The following is a 21,182-nucleotide window of genomic DNA, read 5'->3' as shown; positions in this document are numbered from 1 at the left end:
TACTGGAGAAAATTGGATCATGTTTTATTGTTTTTTTTTTTTTTACCTTCCTCTGGATCAGCTGTGGGTATAGGATTGTGTATATAGAGGTTTTCGATTTGTGTGTGTGTGTAACTATGTAACTTCACAGCAAGATATAGAAACTTTACAAGAGGAAGCTTGGGGGTTCTAACCTTTCCACACTCCATTCAAAAATGTTTTGCCTTTACACACACACTTTAATGATAAATTTGTTTTTTTATTTACACTATTGCTGTATATTGGGACATTTATTAACCACTTCAATACCTGGCACTTTCACTACCTTCCTGCCAGGCCAATTTTCAGCCTTCAGTGCTGTCACACTTTGAATGACAATTGCGTGGTCATGCAACATTGTACCCAAATACATTTTTTATAAATTTTTTAAACAGAGCTTTCTTTTGGAGGTATTTATTTGCTAAACAAACAAAAAAAGACAAAAAACTTTGGGGAAAATGTTTTTCTGAGTTTCTGTTTTAAAATGATGCAAATAAGTAATTTTTCTTCTTCGCTGATGTGCGCTGATGAGGCTGCACTGATGGGCACTGATGAGGTTGCACTGATGTCCACTGACAAGGCTGCACTGATGAGGTGACACTGATGGGCAACTGATAACCTGCACTGATGGGTAATAATAACCTGCATTGATTGGCAGTGATGGGGCTGCGCTAATAATCAGGGAACTGATGGGCAGTGCCCTGATTATCAGTGTAAACAACATACTTACTGTGCCCTGTCAGATTTGCCAGTCATCGGCTCTTCTTTCCTGGTTGAACACAGCTGATCACATGGTAAAATATGATTGGCCCTTTACCGTGATCTGTCCGGATCAGGACACAGGGTCACAGAGCATGGACGATGTACACCCCAGGGGGCACGAGGCAGGCACGCATGTAGGAGGACGTCCATAGACAACCTCCCAGAACTGGAGAGCCACGTTGTAGCCGTTTTTCGGCTATAGTGTGGTTGGAAAGCGGTTAATTAATTTGTACAGATATATTATTTTAATGAAAGGTCAGTGAGACAAAGATAGACGTTACTATTTATCATATGTAAATGACCTCATATGTCATGAAGTACATCAAACTGTGCAATCTCAAGGGTTTGTAGCATTATTGGGAGGTGCAATAAAATTGGGCTATAAAGCTAATTTTCTGAAATTTGCTCCCACCTCCAAAAGGTGTTTACCTGAAAATGTGACGTTTGTTAATTTCAAACAGGTTTTGCATTCTCATAGAAGTGTATGGGGAAGCAAAACCAGTTTGAAGCAGGTAAAATGCACCTGTCAAGGAATTCTGAGTGGTTTCAGAAGCGTCTTAAATTTATGCAAAACAAATTCCATTGAAAGAAGCCTAAAGCCTGTTGACATAGTCCAAACTTTTTTTGACTGAACATACACTTTAATTGGCTCTACAGTAGAACTTGTGACCAGAAAATCAGACCATATGTTCTAAAGTCCCACTAGAGCAAAACACTTGTTACACACCACATTAATAATAATAATTCAGTTCTGAGAATGCCATTTTTTGTTCCAGTTTTATCATGTCTGTAACTGTCTGGTATATGAACAGAAATTACAAATTTAGCACCTTCCTTGTTAGGCTGCTAGGCATATTTGTTTTTTGGCTCCTTCTGTAATCAGGGGAGCAGTAATTGTTTAGTCTGGTCTGTTCAGGGCTTTACAAGCTGAGAGTTTGATTGCTTTCTAGAGGTGATGGAGAATTCAAATGATCAACCTGAATATTGAGCAGGGCCTAGGCAATTCCTGAAGAGGTGTGCCCAGAGGTTGTTAAATAGTCTGGAACCCTGGAGAGATGGTCTTTTTCCCCACCAGGGATGGATCTGTGAGCTTAGAGGGCTGCTTGCCCTTGAAGCACCACTGTACTGAATGCTGGATCTCTCTATTGAGGGATCCAGTCTGAGGATGTAGCTGTTCTAGGTCTTGTGAGTAAAGACCCCAACTGACTTCTTAAAACAGTGTAGTCAGAGATACCTGCTTCATTGTTCCCAGCTATGAGACTTTTAACTATTCAGGAGCTATCGCATGGTCCCCAGCTGTGAGACTTTAACTAATTTGGAGCTACCTCATGGTCCAAGGACCAAGAAAGAGTGTCCTCTGCCAATTGTTCTTAAGCATTTTGGAGTATCTTATACTCCCCTCACCCTTCTCCTGATAAATTTCTTCAGCAATAAAACTAAAAAGACATCCCCTAAGCTGTTTAGTGGAGCCAGAGTGAATGGACTGTTGAGGTGTGCCTGGCTGCCTCTGCACTAATTTGGGAAAGAACCTGTTAAAGTACGGTGGTTACTTGGGGGATAGCACTACAAAAAAATACTCATGCATGCATGATAAAAAGGACGGCTTTTTTGTTCTTCCAGAGGAAATAGATAAAAGTGTTAATGTGTTGCAAATATTGAATTTCAGCAACTCATTTTATTTACTTTTTCAACTTCTTTTCCCTTGCAGGTCTCCAGAATTCAAGTATTGCTTTAACCAGCACTCCACTGATTTCTAATTCACCTACAGAACCAGTCAAAGGTAACTATCCCTTTTGATAGTTCATAAACATAGTATTGTATTCTAGCATTTCATGTTATGTTGCAACTTGTAATCCAAATCTTTTCAAGTGCTATAAATGAAAGTAGTTATTAAGAGTCACTTTTGTAGGAATTTCTTCTGTTTGCATATTTTATACTACACAGGTCAATTCTGTAATAGAATAATTAGATATAGAAGGAGATGTACTAAGGGAAAATAGGCTGTCCATATTGCAAGGGAACTTTCCCTTAGCTTAGTGAATGCGGTGAAAATTTACTTGGCAAAGAATACCAGATCATATGCAAGGGGAACATAACAGTATTTTTGTTTTTACATGATTGGATGATGTTAATCAACAGAGCTTCACCTCTTTCACTAGGTTAAGGGAAAATGCCCTTGCAATGTTCAAATTCCCTTGCCAAGTAAACATCCTATTTTTCTTTAGCACATGTATTCCTTACTGTATGTCAAACCCACAGCTGTACCTCATCTAAATTCATAGGATTCCATATCCATAGCGTAATACCTAAGAGAAGTTAGAATGAAGTTACTATAATTTGTCATTACTAAACATAGATTTCCAATGACAATAAAATAGCAAAAAGTAGTATGCTTGTAGCATACTTCATAGAAATCAGCGATTCAGAAAGTACAAAAGCCAGAGACAACCAGGCAATTAGATTTTTAGGAGCTGGTTAGTAATGTCAGCCTTTATACATCTCTGTACTGGATGGCTTAGCAGCTGTCCAGCAGTAGCTGGAAAACAAGTTGGAGCTGGAGTAGTTGGAGCTAAGGAAGTTACTTTGATGAGTAGCAAACTGTCTTCTACATTACAGAACAAGTCCAGTTGAATGTGACTACTGCTAACTAAATGATGATCTGCATAAATAAGAACCTTCATAGATATACTCAATTAGGTTGAATAGTTGGCGGCCCATACACAACCCTATTGTGCTATGACCATGGCAAATATTATGTAATTACTTTATTGCAACCAATGAAAATGATAAGGGTTCCAATTATGGAGTTTTGTTCCACCATGTAAATAGAAGACAGAAGACCACACCTGTGTATAAAAAATATTACTCTCGGCTATAGCACCTTAATTTTCAACATATTCTGCTCTGACAATCTTCTTCTCTGAACTGTATCAGGACTACATAAATGACAGAAAGAGAGAACTATGGACCCCCATTCTTCTACTATTCTACATATAATAGAGGGGTTGGTTCTGTAGTCCTCAAAGATACCTGAGAACAGTGTGTCAGCACTGGCAGAGAGCAAAGGAAAATTTTAGTATTTTTTTTAACTTATCAAACAGATATAACAAAACGCTTTCAATGGTATATTTTAGAGACCAAAAGTGAGCAAATATAACATTTCAGTTTTTGGATTTAGATATGCTTTAAATATTACCCCATTCATGCATTAAACAGATTATTAAGAAATTATTTTATATACCCTACTTTATGTGACCCCCTAAACCATCAAAACACTCTTAACGATTAGCTTTCTTTCTACAAACATTTTGTGAATTAGTGCAAAGATATGTGTTCAAGAAAAAGCAACATAGCTACATAACATTAGTAACCAATGTATTTTATTCAATATATACCAACATTCAGACAGCTATCAGGTAAGAAAATTCATTGCAGAAAATTGTATACAGCTGAACAATTTAACTACTCATGTTTAATATGGGAATTTGCAACTTGTATATACGATTTGAACATACAGTACAGTAAAAAGGAACTGATAGTATGAAATGCTCTCCTAAGAGGAAACCCCATTCTGTTAATCGATGGCTTTATCTGCATATGTTGATAAAAGATAAAGAATAAAGCTGAAAACTTGAAGAAGATGCACTGATAAATAATGCATATTATACAATCTCTGCTGTGTTTTTATTATTGTCCTAAAAAAACTCTACATTTATTACTTTTAAAATTCTGAAGGAGACTTAGCATTTTGTAATGCACATACTGATATTGTTTAGTTACATAACACTCACAATTTAGGATTGTTGGAAATAAAGTGGCTATTTCTATGGTTTCTGAAATCAGCATTGACAGGAACCATAAATTTCCTATATAGACTATAACAGTGCTTTGTTTAACATTAGGCACTTTTTTTGAAGACCTTGCCAATAAGCTGGGAATTGGAAGATAGTATTTATCTAGTGATAGCGTAGCCAGTATGAATACTATGAATTATGACATTGCACACAGTATTGCAACATCTTTCCTACTCATCTATTTTTCTCATCGTAAATAATACTGAAACGGTGCTTAAACATAGTCATTCACTTAATTAATTGGCAAGTCACTCTGCTAAGGAATGGAAAAGAACCTTTGCCAAGCTTTTATTGCTGTCTGCGTCACTCCTCTTTTTGTCCTAATGACCATTGTCACTGAAAAAGTGCTGGGAAATCTAAAATGTTGGAGTTGTCACTTATTCTCTCTGGAGAAGAGATGTGTTAGAGTGGGATATGATTTCAATTTACAAATACCATACTGGTGACCCCACAAAAGGGATACAACTTTTTCGCGGAAGGGAGTTTAACAATACACGTGGCCACTCATTAAAATAGGAAGAAAGGAGGTCTAACCTTAAACTACATAGAGGGTTTTTTACTGTAAAAGCGGCAAGGATGTGGAATTCCCTTCCACTGGCGGTGGTCTCAGCAGGGGGGCATCGATCGTTTCAAAAAACTATTAGATAAGCACCTGAACGATCGAAATATACAGGGATATACAATGAAATACTGACATATAATCACATACATAGGTTGGACTTGATGGACTTGTGTCTTTTTTCAACTTCACCTACTATGTAAAAGGTGGTAAGGCTAAATCTTCCAATGAGAATACCTGTACCAGTGACAAGTGTCTATGGAGGAAATTACCTTCAGTATGAAATATTATATTCTGACTTCCTGTTGCAACTCTAGGATAGGAAGCACAGATAAATGTTTTTAGTGGAACAGCAAAAAATAAATCAACACAAGTTTTAACCCCCCCCCCTCTACTATTTAAAATTGAAAAAAGTTTGCCTTTACATACACTTTACAATCACAGACACTGGAGAGCAGGTGGCACCATTCTGGCCTGACTGTCCATTATTAGGTTTGGAAGGACCATTTGTGTGTCTATAAGAGTAAAGTTGAGACTGCTAGATCAAACTATTTCTCCCATGCCAAAAAAATCTTAGCAACCCTAGACAACTCTTCTGTACCTTTGAAAGATTAAAACCTTGCTGCCCCTCCACAGTATCAGCTTCAATACAGCTCTGTAACACGTTCCGCGTATTTTTCTCCTCTAAAATTGACAAAATAAGGCATAAAATTCTTACCACACCACGTTTCATCTACATCACTTCCTGACCCACCCAGTTTTACTGGTTCTTCTCTCTCCAACTTCTCTCTACTTGGCACTGCATCCCTGATTAAATTGGTCTGTATATGAAATCTTCTACCTGCATACTTGATCCTATTCCCACCTATTTATTTAAATCCTGTTTTAGTTCTCTATGCCCCATTATTCTCAATATCATAAATGACTCCATTAGCACCGGTTTTGTACCAACAATCCTTAAAACTGCCGCCATCACCCCGGTACAAAAAAAACCCCAACATGGCTCTGGACAATTTCAACAACTTTCGATCAATATCTAACTTACCCTTCCATGCCAAGAACCTTGACCAGGCTGTGATTTCTTAGTTACATAATCACCTGACTTAAAATAACCTACTTAAACCCCTCCAATCAGGTTTTCGGCAACTGCACAGCAAGAAACTGCCTTGGTCAAAGTCACTAACAACCTTCTGTTAGCGTCTGATTCTTGCTCGCTTATTCTACTGGATCTTAGTTCTGCCTTTGATCCTGAAGACCACAATATTTTAGTCTCTCGCTTTGAAACCATATTTGGAGTTTCAGAATTGGCTCTGAAATGGATTAAGTTATATCTCACTTTGTTTCTCTTGGCTGATTCCAGTCTGAAGTTGGTCCAGTCAAGTACCGTGTTCCTCAGAGTTCAATCTTGGGTCCTTTACTTTTTAACATTTACATGTTTCCACTTGGCCAACTGCTTAGATCGCATGGCCTTCACTTCTATGCTGATGACACTCAGATACATCCACACTAAACCGGATTCTACTTTGGCTGCTTCTCTCCTATCTAACTGTATTTGTGATATAAAAACTTGGATGGACCACAATTTCCTTCAATTAAACAAGACTGAAGTCAGGCTTATTTGCACCTGTGAGTGAAATTCACCTTAGACCACATTCTGGATCAAGTTAAGATTTGACTCGTACGAGGAGACAAGTTACAACAAAATGTACCTGAGCTTCAGTCTAAATTGAAAAATATAGGGGCGATATTTGATGCTACTTGATCCACATGTACAAAATGTTGTCAGAACATCTTTTTTCAAGTTAAGAAACATTGCTTGACTGCGTCCCATGCTTTCATACACTATAGCTGAAAAGCTGATCCATACATTTGTGTTCTCCCGACTTGACTACTGCAATGCTCCACTCGCTGGTGTATCTCAATCCAATATTAGTCAATATGTTTAAAATTCTGCAGCCAGGAGGGCGCATGCATGCAGCTGAAGGTGGAGGATGCATAAAGCTTCAGCTCCGCTCCCCGCTGGCCAATTTCCTCCCACCCGAGCCTGCTGCATAATACTGCCCAGCCAGACATCCACTACCTCCTGGACCTTGCCTATGGCCAGAGGCAGATGTAAAACTGCTCCACAGCCGCCCGCAAAGGACAACAAGGAGAGTGCCCGCATGGCCAATATGGCATCAGCGCCAAGACACAAACAGGGGCTCCTGTCTTAATCACAGCTCCTGGATGTTCTGGGACACAGCGGATTAGGTGAGACACCTGATAAAGACTCCCAGGCTGCCTCTCTATCCCCAGAAAGGGACATATTCTCCTCCCAATCCGACCTGGATAGGGCACTATGTGACATTGTACTAAGTCAGGGGAGCATGGAGGACAGTCCTCCTCCTATACCCCAGGCTGTAGCATCACTGCTAGTAGAGTACTTGGGAGACCCCATACTCTTGGCAAGATTTTCTATGTTGCTAGAGCAAGGGCTTGATAAGGCCAGTAAGTGTATAACATCAGAACTGAAACATGAATTCCAGGAGCTGACCTTCTGCATAGGGACCATTGAAACTACCCTTGACACCATTACCAGAACCAAAATACGGAATGCATTGAGTATCTACACAAGCGACTGGATGATGCTCTGAGCAAGACTGATGATTTAGAAAACCGGTCCCGCCGCTACAATTTCAGGGTTTATGGTATTCCTGAATCCTTGGTGGATTCCAAAGCCATAATCAAAGAACTTAGCTCCCATCTTGTTCCGCATATACCTTCTCACAGGATGGAACTGGACAGAGTCCATAGAGCCCTGATGGCACCCCACGAAGATGAATTGCCACAGGACATTATAGTAAAACCCCACTACTATGCCACTAAAGAGCGGGTAATGGCCAGAGCTAGAGAGATAGCCGCTTGCAGCTGCGTGATCACAACATCCAGATTTTTGTGGACATTTTACCAGATACTGTCCAGAAGCGCAGAGCATTGAAACCCCTGTTACAACCTCTTTACCAAGAATGTAAAATATTACTGGGCCTTCCCTTTTCATCTGAACTTTACCTTCCGCAACAAAAAACACTGCTTTGCCATGTTCCACGGAGGTGAAGCCTTGCTGAAAAAACTGGGCCTCCTTTCCATGGCACCAGAGAGATCTCCTTGACCACCACAACCTAAGTCTCCTGCTCACAGGTTCTCACAGAGCCCATTATCCCCAGTGTGGTGCTCCACCAGAAGCAAAGCCAAGCTTAAAGGAAAACATTCATGAAGTTGACAGAGTCAAAGGGACTTGCTGGAACATGGCAAAGTATTCTTTGTTCATTATTTTCCCTAATCAATCCTAGGGCGGGATCACAGTTGGAACATCCATGATGATCCCTGACTTTCTGTTACATTGACTGAGAAGGGAGAACTCCGGGAGCTCCCTGTGTATTTTTCACATCTTACTAAGCTCTTGGGGGACTTGTTTCTCACAGTAAAGGTTTACACTCTCGTTAATGTTTATAAGGGCGGGCTGGAGGCTAGTGGGGGTGGTCATCTGCCCTTTTGTCTTTGCTTTCCCCCCTTGTGAGGGGTCCAAAGATCAAACCTGGTCCTGGGCTTGACCCAAAGGGATAATTGTGGACGAAAAAGGGTTTTACCCCCTGACCTGTTGTTGCTGTTGTTTTTGTGACCAATTTTTCAACAGATAACCTGTCCCTTTTTTATTCACAGGACAGCAATTATCTTGAAAGTATTTGAGCCTTTCTTCTCTTCTTGTGATTTCCTTTACTTTACTCTTCCTCTGCACATCTTCCCTTACCTGGGTCACCTCAGTCCTGCATCTTCATCAGCGGTAAACGTCACTGTCCAGGGAGTTCATTTGTCAGATTAGAAGCAGTTGGTAAGTGAATTCTCCCCTTTTTCTTTGTGCACCATTACGGACTCTACCAATAAACTCCTCTACAAATTTGTCACACACAATGTCCAGGGGTTACAATCCCCAGTCAAATGGAGGATGGCCTTCCAACATTATAAATCCTTACTCTTCCTTCAAGAAACGCACTTCCCACCAAACTATAATCCAAACTTTTTGCACCCCAATTATCCCCACTTTTATCTGGCAAATGGACCGGGTAGGACTGGGGGGTAGCGATCTGCTTTTCCAAAAGGGTTTCTTTTCCACTAGAAAAAAAGATTTGTGATCCAGAAGGGCGCTATTTGATGCTAGTGGGGTACTTGGAGGGCTCCCTGGTCACCCTAATCTCATATTATGCCCCTAACGTGGTTCAATCACCCTTCTTCCGAGCCTTGCTGCATGCTGTGTCCCCGGACTTGGGGGAGGGGTCTAGTGCTCTTTGGAGGCGTGTCTTATGTAGCCCTGGATGCTATCTATGACAAAACTAGACGACCCTCGTCCTCCACTAGACATTACCCAAAAATTGGGTCAAAACTGGCCAAAATGTTGCGCTATCACAATATGATTGATGTATGGTGAGAATTTAACCCATCCAGGAAGACTTTACATTTTTTTCTCATGTCCACCATACTTATTCTAGAATAGACCATTTTTTTTACGAACCCGGCAGCAGTTCCTCTTTTTCAGGCTAGTAAAAAAGTAGATGTGACCTGGTCAGACCACTCTTTGCTCTTGACTTCATGTGACACTTTAAAATACCCTAGGGGCCCTACCCCTTGGAAACTAAATGAATCACTATTAAGCAACCCCTCAGTCTGCTTTGATATAGAACAACACCTTAAGGAGTTTTTCACTCTGAATGACTTGGTGGACACTTCTCCTGTGACTAATTGGGCGGCTCACAAAGCCATGATCAGGGGTTACCTTATTGAAATAGCGTCTCGCCTTAAAAAGAATGCAGACTTACTTATAAACGAAAAGGAGAGGGAGTTGTCTGACCTGCTGACCCGACATAAACAGAATCCACACTTGAACCTTAGAGACAAAATAGATTTGGTCTGGCTGGAGCTGAATCTTTGTCTAAGGACTAAGGCGGAAAAGGGTCTCAGATGGATCCAGGCATCCTTCTACATGTTTAAGAATAAGCCAGGCACTATGCTGGCTCGTAAGTTGACACCTCAATTTTATCACACTGGGCTTCCTAAGATCAGGCTCGCTAACAGTACCTTGATTCAGAACCCACAGACGATAATGGATCTTTTTATGCTTACTATAAGTCCTTGTACAGTGAACAGGGAGGCCCTTCGCCCTTCGTCCTTCAACCCCGAGGCTGTCATCAAACAAGCTAACGCTTCAAAGACTTTGGGTCCAGATGGCTTGCCTGCCTCTTATTACAAAAAATTTGCCCCACAATTGGCATTTCGCCTGTTCAAATTCTTTACAGCCATTCAGGAAGGGACAACCCTCGATACAGACTCCAACAGGGCTCATTTATGCTTGATTCCTAAACCAGATAGGGATCATAGTGATGTAGCCAACTATCGACCAATATCCCTGATTACCAGCCAGTTAAAATTCCAAAATATACGCAAATTGGTTTAATACATTTCTGGCACAATATATACACATAGATCAGGTGGGATTTGTCCCAGGGCAACAGGCCGCGGACCAGATCCGACAGGCTATAGATTTGGTCTCTTTATTGTGTTCTTATTGGGAAGGGTGAGGTATGTTGCTGTCATTGGACCTACACAAGGCCTTTGACTCTTTATCATGGCCCTTTTTGTTCCACATACTGAGGAAATGGAACTATGGACCTCAATTTCTTACCCTTCTAAGTTTTACTGGAACACCTCAGCTAATATTATTGGACAGGGTCGTAAATTGGATCTTTTACATATCCGGAGGGGGACCAGGCAGGGATGCCCTCTCTCACCTCTCCTCTTTGCCATCAGGTCCAACCCTAATATTCATGGCATTTCAAGTGCTGGTATGACACATAAATGTACTCTATTTGCTGATGACCTGTTGTTATTTATTATGGATCCTATTACGACCTTGCCCCGATTTATTCGCCACATTGTCCAATTTTGGAAACATATCGGGCTTAAGGGTCAATCAAGCTAAATTGCAAGCGTTAAACGTGAACCTTTCGAGCTTGGATCTGGGTACGATTCAGATTTTGTTTTCCTTTAAATGGAGAACTCAGGCGCTCCCATATCTTGGTATCAAACTGACCTCTGACATTGCAATGCTGTACCTGGTTAACTATAGTCCCCTCTATGATTCTATCGAACGTGACCCAAAGAACTGGCAAGCCCAGGCTCTTTCCTGGATGGGTAGAATAGCGGTCATCAAGATGACGATTCTTCCTCGAATACTTTATTATTTTCGTTCTCTTCCGATTCCAAACCCATCAGTGTTTTTCCGGAAGTTGCAGTATTTGACCTATAAATTTATATGGAATAAAGGTGGATGTCGGGTGGCCCACTCCACTTTATACTTACACAAGGGGAGGGGAGAACTTGGAGTCTCTCATTTCTTGTGGTATTATAGCGCTGCCCAATTGGTCCAGTTATACCAAATTTTTGCTACGACATATCAGTCTGACTGGGTTCGGCTGGAGGCTCAGGCTAGTCCAACGCTTACTGGATCTTTTGATGTGGCTTCCTTCGAGGGAGCGCTGGGCGGTTCTGACTCCTTATTGCACTTCTTGTGCCTCTGGGACATGGCATGCAAGCTATACCCTTTGAAATTTTCCCCACTACCCGGTGGCCCCCCGGTTTAATAATCCTCACTTCCCCCCTAGGCAGTAAATTCAAAAATTTACATGGTGGACTGACAATGGTCTCTAGGATATCGAATTTTATCGATCACAGGGGTATTAGACAGTCTTCCTATTTGAGGGAATCACTACAGATGCCTCCCACTGACACTTACCAGCTGTGTCAAATTACCCATTTTCTGCAGACCCTGAACAAGGACCAAACTGATATTACCACCAGGACTTTATTTGAGAATTAATGTATACGTGCCCCCAACTCACAAGGAGGAATCACTGAGTTATACGTCCTATTTTATAGCCAGGGTAATCTCGTTACGACTAGACTGGCAAAAATATATCCTGGTACCTCACCCCTTTGCTTTAGGGGATGCGGGCAAGAGGGCGACATGTTTCATGTCTGGTGGCCCTGCCCGAAGGTATGACATTTTTGGATTAGAATGTTCAATTTGTTACACTCAGTAACGGGTCAGAACATACCCAGAGACGCCAAAACTGCGTTGTTTGCCGACCTGTTGGAGGAGATCCCCAGACACCATTGAATGCTTATCTTTTTTATTTTTCTAGTGGCCAAAATAACAATAGCAATAGCATGGAAATCGCCCGTGATTAATGTCCTGTTGGTGAAACACAAAATATCATGGATTATGATTAATGAAAAACTGACCAGTATCCTGTCAGGGCTTGGCTCAGCCCTTCCGTCTCAAAGCTGGCTGCTCAGCTGTTGGCTGATTGCCAGCTCCTTTCTCTCCACAGTGATTCACCTGTTGATGATATGCTGCTCGTCAGTCCTGCCTACATAAGCCGTCCAGCCCAGATGATCTCTGCCTTGGTCACATCTCTAGAGACACTCTCCTTTGTTCCTGATAAAGACTTGCTTGGCTGACATTCCTTCTGGCTCCAGATCCTGCTTGCTGTTCTACTACGCTCATCTCTGGCTCCCTTAGGTTTTGGCTTGTCTGACTATCCATTCCAGTTCCTGAACTCTGGCTATGTTTTGACTATGTTTGCTCTGTTTACCTTTTTATTATATTATTATTAAACAAGTGTGATTTAACTGTACTTCTGTCTCAGTCTGATTCATGGTTTCTGACATATCCGTAAAGATAAACAAGCTAGGTTTGACAAAGTGTGGAACCCCTGGATTGTGTACCTCCAAGCTCTGGTCTTCTGTGTGTCCCCTCTACTCGCCTACACTCGATAGGAGACAGAGCCTTCTGCTATGCTCCAAAACTCTGGAATTCACTTCTAAAGAACATCAAAGAGTCATCTTCTCTAAACTCATTCAAATCAAATCTAAAAACTTTTTTTGCCTTTAAAGGCGCTATATAAAATGTATTAATATTATTACACTTTAGTGTCATTTGTAATTAATAAGTTATTTTACATGTGAGCTTACATTTCATCCCTATTCTTTCATGTTTTATTATTGCAATAAAAATACTGTAGCTGACCTTTAATAAAAGAACACTTACCAGTTAGGAACCAGCACCGTCCTCACCTGGGCCGGTTCTTCACTGGTGCTCAGGCCTCTGTCGCCAGCATGTTTACTAAGGGAAACCAGTTGTGACTCACTCCTTGTAGCTTTACAGCTGGCTTTCCACTGCGCATGCGCAAGCTGCACTGTGCTTTGTGAATGGTCCCTCAGCCTTCTGGGACCTGTGTTGTGTCCAAAAAGGCTGCAGGCAAGGGGGGGGGGCGGCTGAACTTCTGTTTGGAAGTGATAGAGGAGGGGGAAGGAAGTGAACAAGGGTGAAAAAGTAGAACCTCCCCTTTTGGGTGACGTTCCACTTTACCAATTATTGAGATAAAATAACACATTGGCAGTCAAATGGTGGGCTTGAATTGTGAGAATGAGCCATTACAAAGCAAATTTAATTTCCACTTATGTACATATATAGTTGTAAACTATGCGTAGTAACAATGTTTTTTTCAGATTTTAATGCACATATATTTGCATTTAAGTACTTGCTTCCTTCATGTCAGGCAAGTTTTCATCTCTATAATTAGGACTATTGGGATGAGCCTGGATTAATGCAGAACAATTTATAAATCTCTAGTGAGTTAGAGATGTGTTTAGAGATGAGTTAATCTTTAAAAATCCGATCAATCCTGCATCTATGACGAACAGAACTGCATTCATTTAGGGTGCATCTAAATCAGTTTCTTAATTTATTCTTCTTCTTATAATTATTATCCTATCTATGTTAAATACCTCTTATCTATGTTTTTTGAGAATATTGTAATTTTTCATAGGAACCTGACAATGTGCTTTCTTTATAGCTGGCAAGTCAGCAAAAGTCTAAAGCAGCCGCCACAGTCATTCTCAAAGCAGAGCAGACAGCAGGAGTCAGGACAGCTCTAGATGGAGGGTGGGAGCGGGAGCTGGAGCTGCCAGAGTTGACTTCAAGTTAACCAGCAGGAGATTGGTTGTTAGAGCACAGGGCAGTTCCAGCAGCCAACCACCAGCTTGGTAATATGAAAAGGTAAGTCCAGCAACTCCTGCTCCCCCCCTCCAACCAGAGCTGTCCTGCCTGCTGCTCTCTGATCTGTGTACCCAAGTAATGTAGGAGAGCACAGGGGGCAGAGAACATAGCTGTGGGGGATAGTGATGTGAAGTGGGGCAGAGAACATGGCTGTGGGGGATAGTGATGTGAAGGGGGGCAGAGAACATGGCTTTGGGGGGATAGTGATTTGAAGGGGGCAGAGAACATGGCTGTGGGGGGATAGTGATGTGAAGGGGGCAGAGAACATGGCTGTGGAGGAGGGGGGAAGTGAAGGGGAGGTAGAGACAGCATTGTGCGGGAAGGGGGCAGAGGACATGGCTATGGCGGGTGATGTGAAGGGGAGCAGAAGACATCACTGTGGGAGAATGATGTGAAGGGGCAAAGGACACCATTGTGGGGGGAATGATGCGAAGGGGGCAGGTGATGTGAAGGGGGGCAGAAAGGGGGCAGAGGACACCACTGTGGGGGGGGTGATGTGAAGAGGGGCAGATGACACCACTGTAGGGGAAGGTGATGCGAAGGGGTACAGGGGAAATGGCTGTTGGGGGGGTGATGTGAAGGGGGAGAAAGGACACCAATGGGGGGGTGATCTCAAAGGGGACCAAAGGACCCCACTGTGAAGGGGGGTTGTGAAAGAAAGCCAAAGGACACTACCTTTTGGGGGTGATCTTCTGAGGGGGACAGAGGACACCACCATGGGGGATGTTTTGAAGGGGGGCAGAGGACACCACTGTGGGTGGAGGGAATGAGAAGAAGAGCAGAGAACACCACTGTTGGGGGTGATGTGATGGGGCAGAAAGGGGTGAAGAGGAAACCACTGTGGGGGGATGATGTGAAGGGGGGCAGAGGAAACCACTGTGGGGGGGGTTATGTGAAGGGAACAGGGGGCAATGCTGTAAAGGGGAAACTGTGGTGTGAAGTAGGGGACTGTGATGTAAAGCGGGGTTGTGATATGCAGGGGGACCTGAGGACACTGATATAAAAATGGGATTGTGATATAACGGGGGGGGGGGGCTGTGATGTAAAGAATCGCACAAACATGCGATTTGGACTTTGACTAGAAGAAAATTTTATTGATTATCGATCATGAATATTACCGAATTTCAATTCTTTCATACTGAGCCGCCCCGGGCGTCGGCGGTAAAGTGCTGTTATTTTTAGCGGCGATTTACCGCTGTTTTAGCTGCCCTTTTTGCCCACTAGCGGGGCACTTCGGCGGTGCTGCCCATTGATTTCATAGGGCAGGGGCACTTTAGGAGCGGTGTATACACCGCTCCTAAAGCGGCTCAAAGAAGCTGCTTGCAGGACTTTTTTGAGCGTCCTGCCAGTGCACCGCTCCAGTGTGAAAGCACTACGGGCGCTATTTTTAGCGTTATAGCACCTGTAAAGCGTCTCAGTGTGAAAAGATATAATAAAATATTTACAAAAATGTGAGGGGTGTACTCACTTTTGTGAGATACTGTATATAGAAGAGTATTGTATAACTTACTATGATGCACCTTGCTTCTTTGGAAGCTGACTGCACTTATTGGACTTATTTGAATTTTGAGGTTTTCTCTTAAGTGACCCATATATTTATTGTATTTAGGGGTTTTAATACTCCAATGACTATGCAGTATGTTCTCAGCTAATACAAATATTCTTTTCCATCAAGCAAGTCCCTTACACTTTTGTACATCGTTCATATTTGCACACCTGAATATGACAAGAAGGTCAAAATAATAACTATAAAGTCCCAAAGAAAGCAGCAAAGACATAGTCATTCATTTAAATGATGCAAATGTAAAAGGAACACATTATTATTATTTATTATATGTACTGCTGTAAAATAAATATAGATCCTATAATGTGCATGTTGTAATGGTAGAGTCATAAGGATTGAATCTTCTAAGTCACAACTCATTTAGTTCTTTGCTTGATTAAACAATTGATGCAACACCCAATTATACTGTTGTTCTGGATCCGACAGACAATCAAACAAAGAATGCTCTTGCAAATTAACTAAGCTTAGAGTTACACCTGGTAATTCAAATGCTGCCATATGTTTCTCTTTTATAGTTATATGCAAGAGACCTTTATCCTAATAACTAAGCAGCTGAATTTTGAATGAGAATGGATTATGAAATGATCCATTCATTACAATTGAAAAGTACAAAGGTACATTTCATTAAGGTATGAACATCTGAAATGTAAAGAGTCAGTCCACCTGAAAAAGGTATATTAGTTGAGCATGGCAGGCGGAGGTGGTCCCTGGCACATTATGGGGGTTATTTACTAAAGGCAAATCCACTTTGCACTACAAGTGCACTGCAAGTGCACTGGGAAGTGCAGTCACTGTAGATCTGAGGGGGACATGCAAGGAAAATAAAAAACAGCATTTTTGCTTGCACATGATTGGATGATAAAATCAGCAGAGCTTCCGCTCATTTCAGAGCTTCCCCTTTAGATTTACAGCGATCTACAGCGACTGCACTTTCAAGTGCACTTGCAGTGCATTTGTAGTGCAAAGTGCATTTGCCTTTCATAAATAAGCCCCCCCCCATATGTCTTTAGTACCACAACAATTAAATTTCCCTGCCAGAGATCCCAACTCTATTTCTGTCCCTATGGGGGTCTTAGGTGTTACCGCTCACTGCCTTCCTCCACCTAATGTTGGATTTCCATAATATAAAACAAATGATAAAAATCCAACTGAGAGAATTGAAACCCCCTCAATATAGCCAAAGTAGGCATGAGAAAACTCAAATGCAGAACTCCGCACTCACTCCGAAAACTCAAGTGCGGAAACTGTCCATATAGACCAAAAACTGAAAAACTGTTTCCAGTGAAATTACCTTTTAAATGGACACAGTGAATATAGACATGTCTGCGAAAATATCAATTTGTTCTCAAGGCCATTCCATAAGGCTGCATTCACACCTGAGCAGTTTCAGCTCGTAAAACACTCGTAAAATGCCCAAACATCAAAATCCCATTTATTTAAATGGCCCCTGTTCACATCTAAGCATTTTTGTAGCCTGAAGCAAAACACCTGAAGCTCAAAAAAGTACATGAGCTTCTTTCTGTGCAGATTACAGGCGTTTTTCTTCTTTTTACATTGGTGACCTTTTGACCTGTCCAAAATCACGGTAAAAATTGCATCAAAATCGCAGTAAAACCGCGCGACTTTCTGCCTGAAAGCAAAATGCTCAGGTGTAAATGCAGTCTAATGCCTGGTACACACGATGAGATTATCGGACAAATGATCATCCATTTTTTTTGCATGCTAATCGCAGATCGAATCTGATGAGTTTACTAAAGTCACGAAAATTCCCGTACGATAGAATAAAAATTCGGAAGTGATGTTATGTGTTGTAATGCATTTGTATTGCATTTTCGAACAATAGCTGTTCTGATTAAACGAAAGTCGTACGATCTGGCATCGTACGAAAAAAAATAAATTTGTGCATGTCCGATTGAATAATATCAGATGAACGGCTCTCGTAAGCTCTGCACTAATGATCCGATTATCATCTGATCGCTTCAAAAGCAGTATTTTCCATAGGATTCTCTGATCCTGTATACGGGGCTTAAGGGTCTTTGTAACCTGATTAAGTAAAACGTACAGTTCACAATCCCAGTTTCCCAATTCTGCCCATCTAAAATCATAGTTTAAATATGTACTATCATTTTTATTATGCACACCAAGAATAGTACATTCTAACTGTACATATCTGGGATAATCCAGTCTAACTGAGTACATCTGGGATAGTTTATTCTAGTTTTGCACATCTGGAATAGTCCATTCTAACCCTGCACATCTGAGATAGTTCATTCTAACTAATCACACTTGGAATAACCCATTCTAATTGTTCACATATATGATAGTTCACTCCAACTGTGCAAATCACGAATAGTCAAGTTCAACTGTGCACATCTGCGATAATCTATTCTAACTGTGCATGTCTGGGATAGGCATTATAAACGCCCTACTCAAGTGAGCAAAAGGAGTCTTAAAGGAAAAGTTCACCTTTTAAGAAAAATAAAAAATAAATCCACATCTTTTTGCAGGTACAAAAATGTGCATATATTATTTTTTCTATTAGGAGCCTGTAAAGCATTGCACACGCAATCCGCAGATCGGGGGTGCAATCTCAGGTACCTGCAGACTATCAGTGTAACTGTCTGCCCTTACCTCATACGGGCAGGCAGTTACTGAATGACAGAAAGGATCAATGTACTACCAAGAGCGCTCATGAGAACTCTGTAAATGAATGACGCAGGCCCCGTGGGTGAATGCAGGCCTGGTAGGTGGAGCCCTGCACGGCCGCAGTTTTTTTAAATGACAGCGGGTGGTGGGAGAGGATCCCCGGTCCACTGTCACAATGGGGGCTGCTCAGTTAGTATCTTGTTACATGTTACATCCTAACTATTGGTGTGCAATTTTACAAAAGGTTAACAATTACAAGATTTCCTTGAGAGTAATGGCATTTTACTGAGTGATTGTTACTTTGACCTCCCTTTAAAGTGTAAGTTCACCTTTGCAGAAAAAAAATAAAAGGCAAACTAACACCCCCTACACCCTTCTCACCTCCCCCAGGTCCCCACTGCACCTAACTCCATGAGTGATACAGTTTCACCATCCACGCAGCCCAGAGCAGGGGTCCTTGAATTTAAAAACTGTGCTGTTATTCCTCTTCTTTCCCTAGGGATGCCGGGACATATTTATGATTGGTCAGCGTGGTCACGTGTGATCCATTCTGATCTGTCCTGGCATCTCTAGGGAAAGAGGAGGAAGAACAGCATGGTTTTCAAACCACAGGACCCTGCACCAGGATGCGTGGATGGTGGGGCCTGTGGGAGGTAAGGAGAGTGTAGGGGGTATTAGTTCACCTTTACATTTTTTTCTGCAAAGGTGAACTTACACATTAAAGGTCAAAGCAACAATCGCTCATTAAAATGCCATTACTCTCCAGGAAATCTTGTAATTGTTCACTTTTTGTAATATGTTACACCCACATTTAAGGTGTAACATTTAACATGTTACTAACTGAGCAGCCCCTGTTATGACAGTGGGCCGGGAAAACTCTCCCCACACCCGCTGTTATAATTTTTTTAAAGCACAGCCATGCGGGCACCTCGCCCACCCGACCTATGTCCACCCATCTGGACTGTGTCATTCATTCCCTAAGTTCTGATGAGCGCTCTTGGTAGTTCATTGATCCTCTCTGTCATTCAGTAACTGCCTGCCCATACGAGGTACGGGCAGACAGCTACACTGACAGTCTTCAGGATAGCACATACAATATATATACAGTATACTGTTCAAAAACGTTTCTGCACTTTTATATTTTCGTTGGAAATGGTGAGGGTGGGAGGAGTAGTAATTGGTCATATCTGAGAGTGTCATGTAACTAGTCTGTCTAGCAAGCCAGCTGACCTTCCAGTTTAGTATAAGAGTTGTATAAAAGTTGTCATGCTGTGGTGGATGACTTATAAAAAAAGTGCAGAGATTTTTTGAAGAACCCTTCTATATACACTCACCGGCTACTTTATTAGGTACATCTTGCTAGTACCGGGTTGGCCCCCATTTGCCTTCAAAACTGCCTTAATTCTTCCTGGCATAGATTCAACAAGGTGTTGGAAATATTCCATAGAGATGTTGGTCCATATTGACATGATAGCATCACGCAGTTGCTGCAGAATTGTTGGCTGCACATCCATGCTGCGACTTTCCTGTCCCACCACATCCCAAAGGTGCTTTATTGGATTGAGATCTGGTGACTGCCAAGGCCATTGGAGTAAAGTGAACTCATTGTCAGTTTGAGATGATTTGAGCTTTGTGACATGGTGTATTATCCTGCTGGAAATAGCCATCAGAAGATGGGTACACTGCAGTCATAAATGGACATGGTCAGCAACAATACTCAGGTAGGCCAATGCGTTTAAATGATGATCAATTGGTACTAAAGGGCCCAAAGTGTGCCAAGAAAATATCCATTACACCACCACCACCAGCATGAACTCTTGATACAAGGCAGGATGGATCCATGCTTTCATGTTGTTTACACCAAATTCTGATCCTACCTTCTGAATGTCGCAGCTGAAATCGAGACTCATCAGACCAGGCAATATTTTTCCAATCTTCTATTGTCCAATTTTGGAAAGCCTGTGCGAATTGTAGCCTCAGTTTCCTGTTCTTAGCTGACAGGATTGGCACCCGGTGTGGTCTTCTTCTGCTTTAGCCCATCTGCTTCAAGGTTCGATGTGTTGTGCGTTCAGAGATGGTATTCTGCATACCTTGATTGTAATGAGTGGTTATTTGAGTTACTGTTGTCTTTCTATCATCTCGAATCTGCCCATTTTCCTCTGTATCTGACATCAACAAGGCATGTTCATCTACAAAAACTGCTGCTCACTGGATATTTTCTTTAGGACCATTCTCTATAAACCCTAATGATGGTTGTGCATGAAAATCACAGTAGATCAGCAGTTTTTTAAATACTCAGACCAGACTGTCTGGCACCAACAACCATATCACATTTAGTCACTTAAAACTCCTTTCTTCCCCATTCTGATGCTCTGTTTGAACTTCAGCAAGTCGTCTTCACTACGTCTAGATGCGTAGACTACTGTCCTCTGCTAAATGTATTCAATGAGATAATATTTTACTTATTCAGGGGAATTCAAAAAGTGTCTACACACTTTAGATTTCTATCATCCCTCCACACCACAAATGTCAGAGCAAGCGACAGATTCATGTACCCATTTTGAGCAGTCACTACGTCAAAAACACTCTGTCCTCAGTGCAGCTGAGCTCCCTCCTGCTGCTGTAGCT

General features: G+C 41.7%; 1 protein-coding gene across 6 annotated transcripts in view; it reads left to right on the top strand.

The window, feature by feature from the left end:
• EMCN (endomucin) overlaps positions 1-21,182 on the top strand; it is a 206,475-nt gene that overhangs the window by 56,610 nt on the left and 128,683 nt on the right. For all 6 annotated transcript variants that reach the window (XM_073601557.1, XM_073601565.1, XM_073601535.1 and 3 more), the window contains exon 3: positions 2,489-2,560. In XM_073601557.1, the coding sequence (XP_073457658.1) occupies positions 2,489-2,560 (72 nt within the window). The remainder of the gene's footprint in view (positions 1-2,488; positions 2,561-21,182) is intronic.

This window comes from Aquarana catesbeiana, linkage group LG01, assembly GCF_042186555.1.
Source record: "Aquarana catesbeiana isolate 2022-GZ linkage group LG01, ASM4218655v1, whole genome shotgun sequence".
In the NCBI taxonomy this organism is placed as follows: Eukaryota; Metazoa; Chordata; class Amphibia; order Anura; family Ranidae; genus Aquarana; species Aquarana catesbeiana.
Note: the sequence above shows the minus strand (reverse complement) of the source record. Positions and strands in the feature narration are given on the sequence as shown.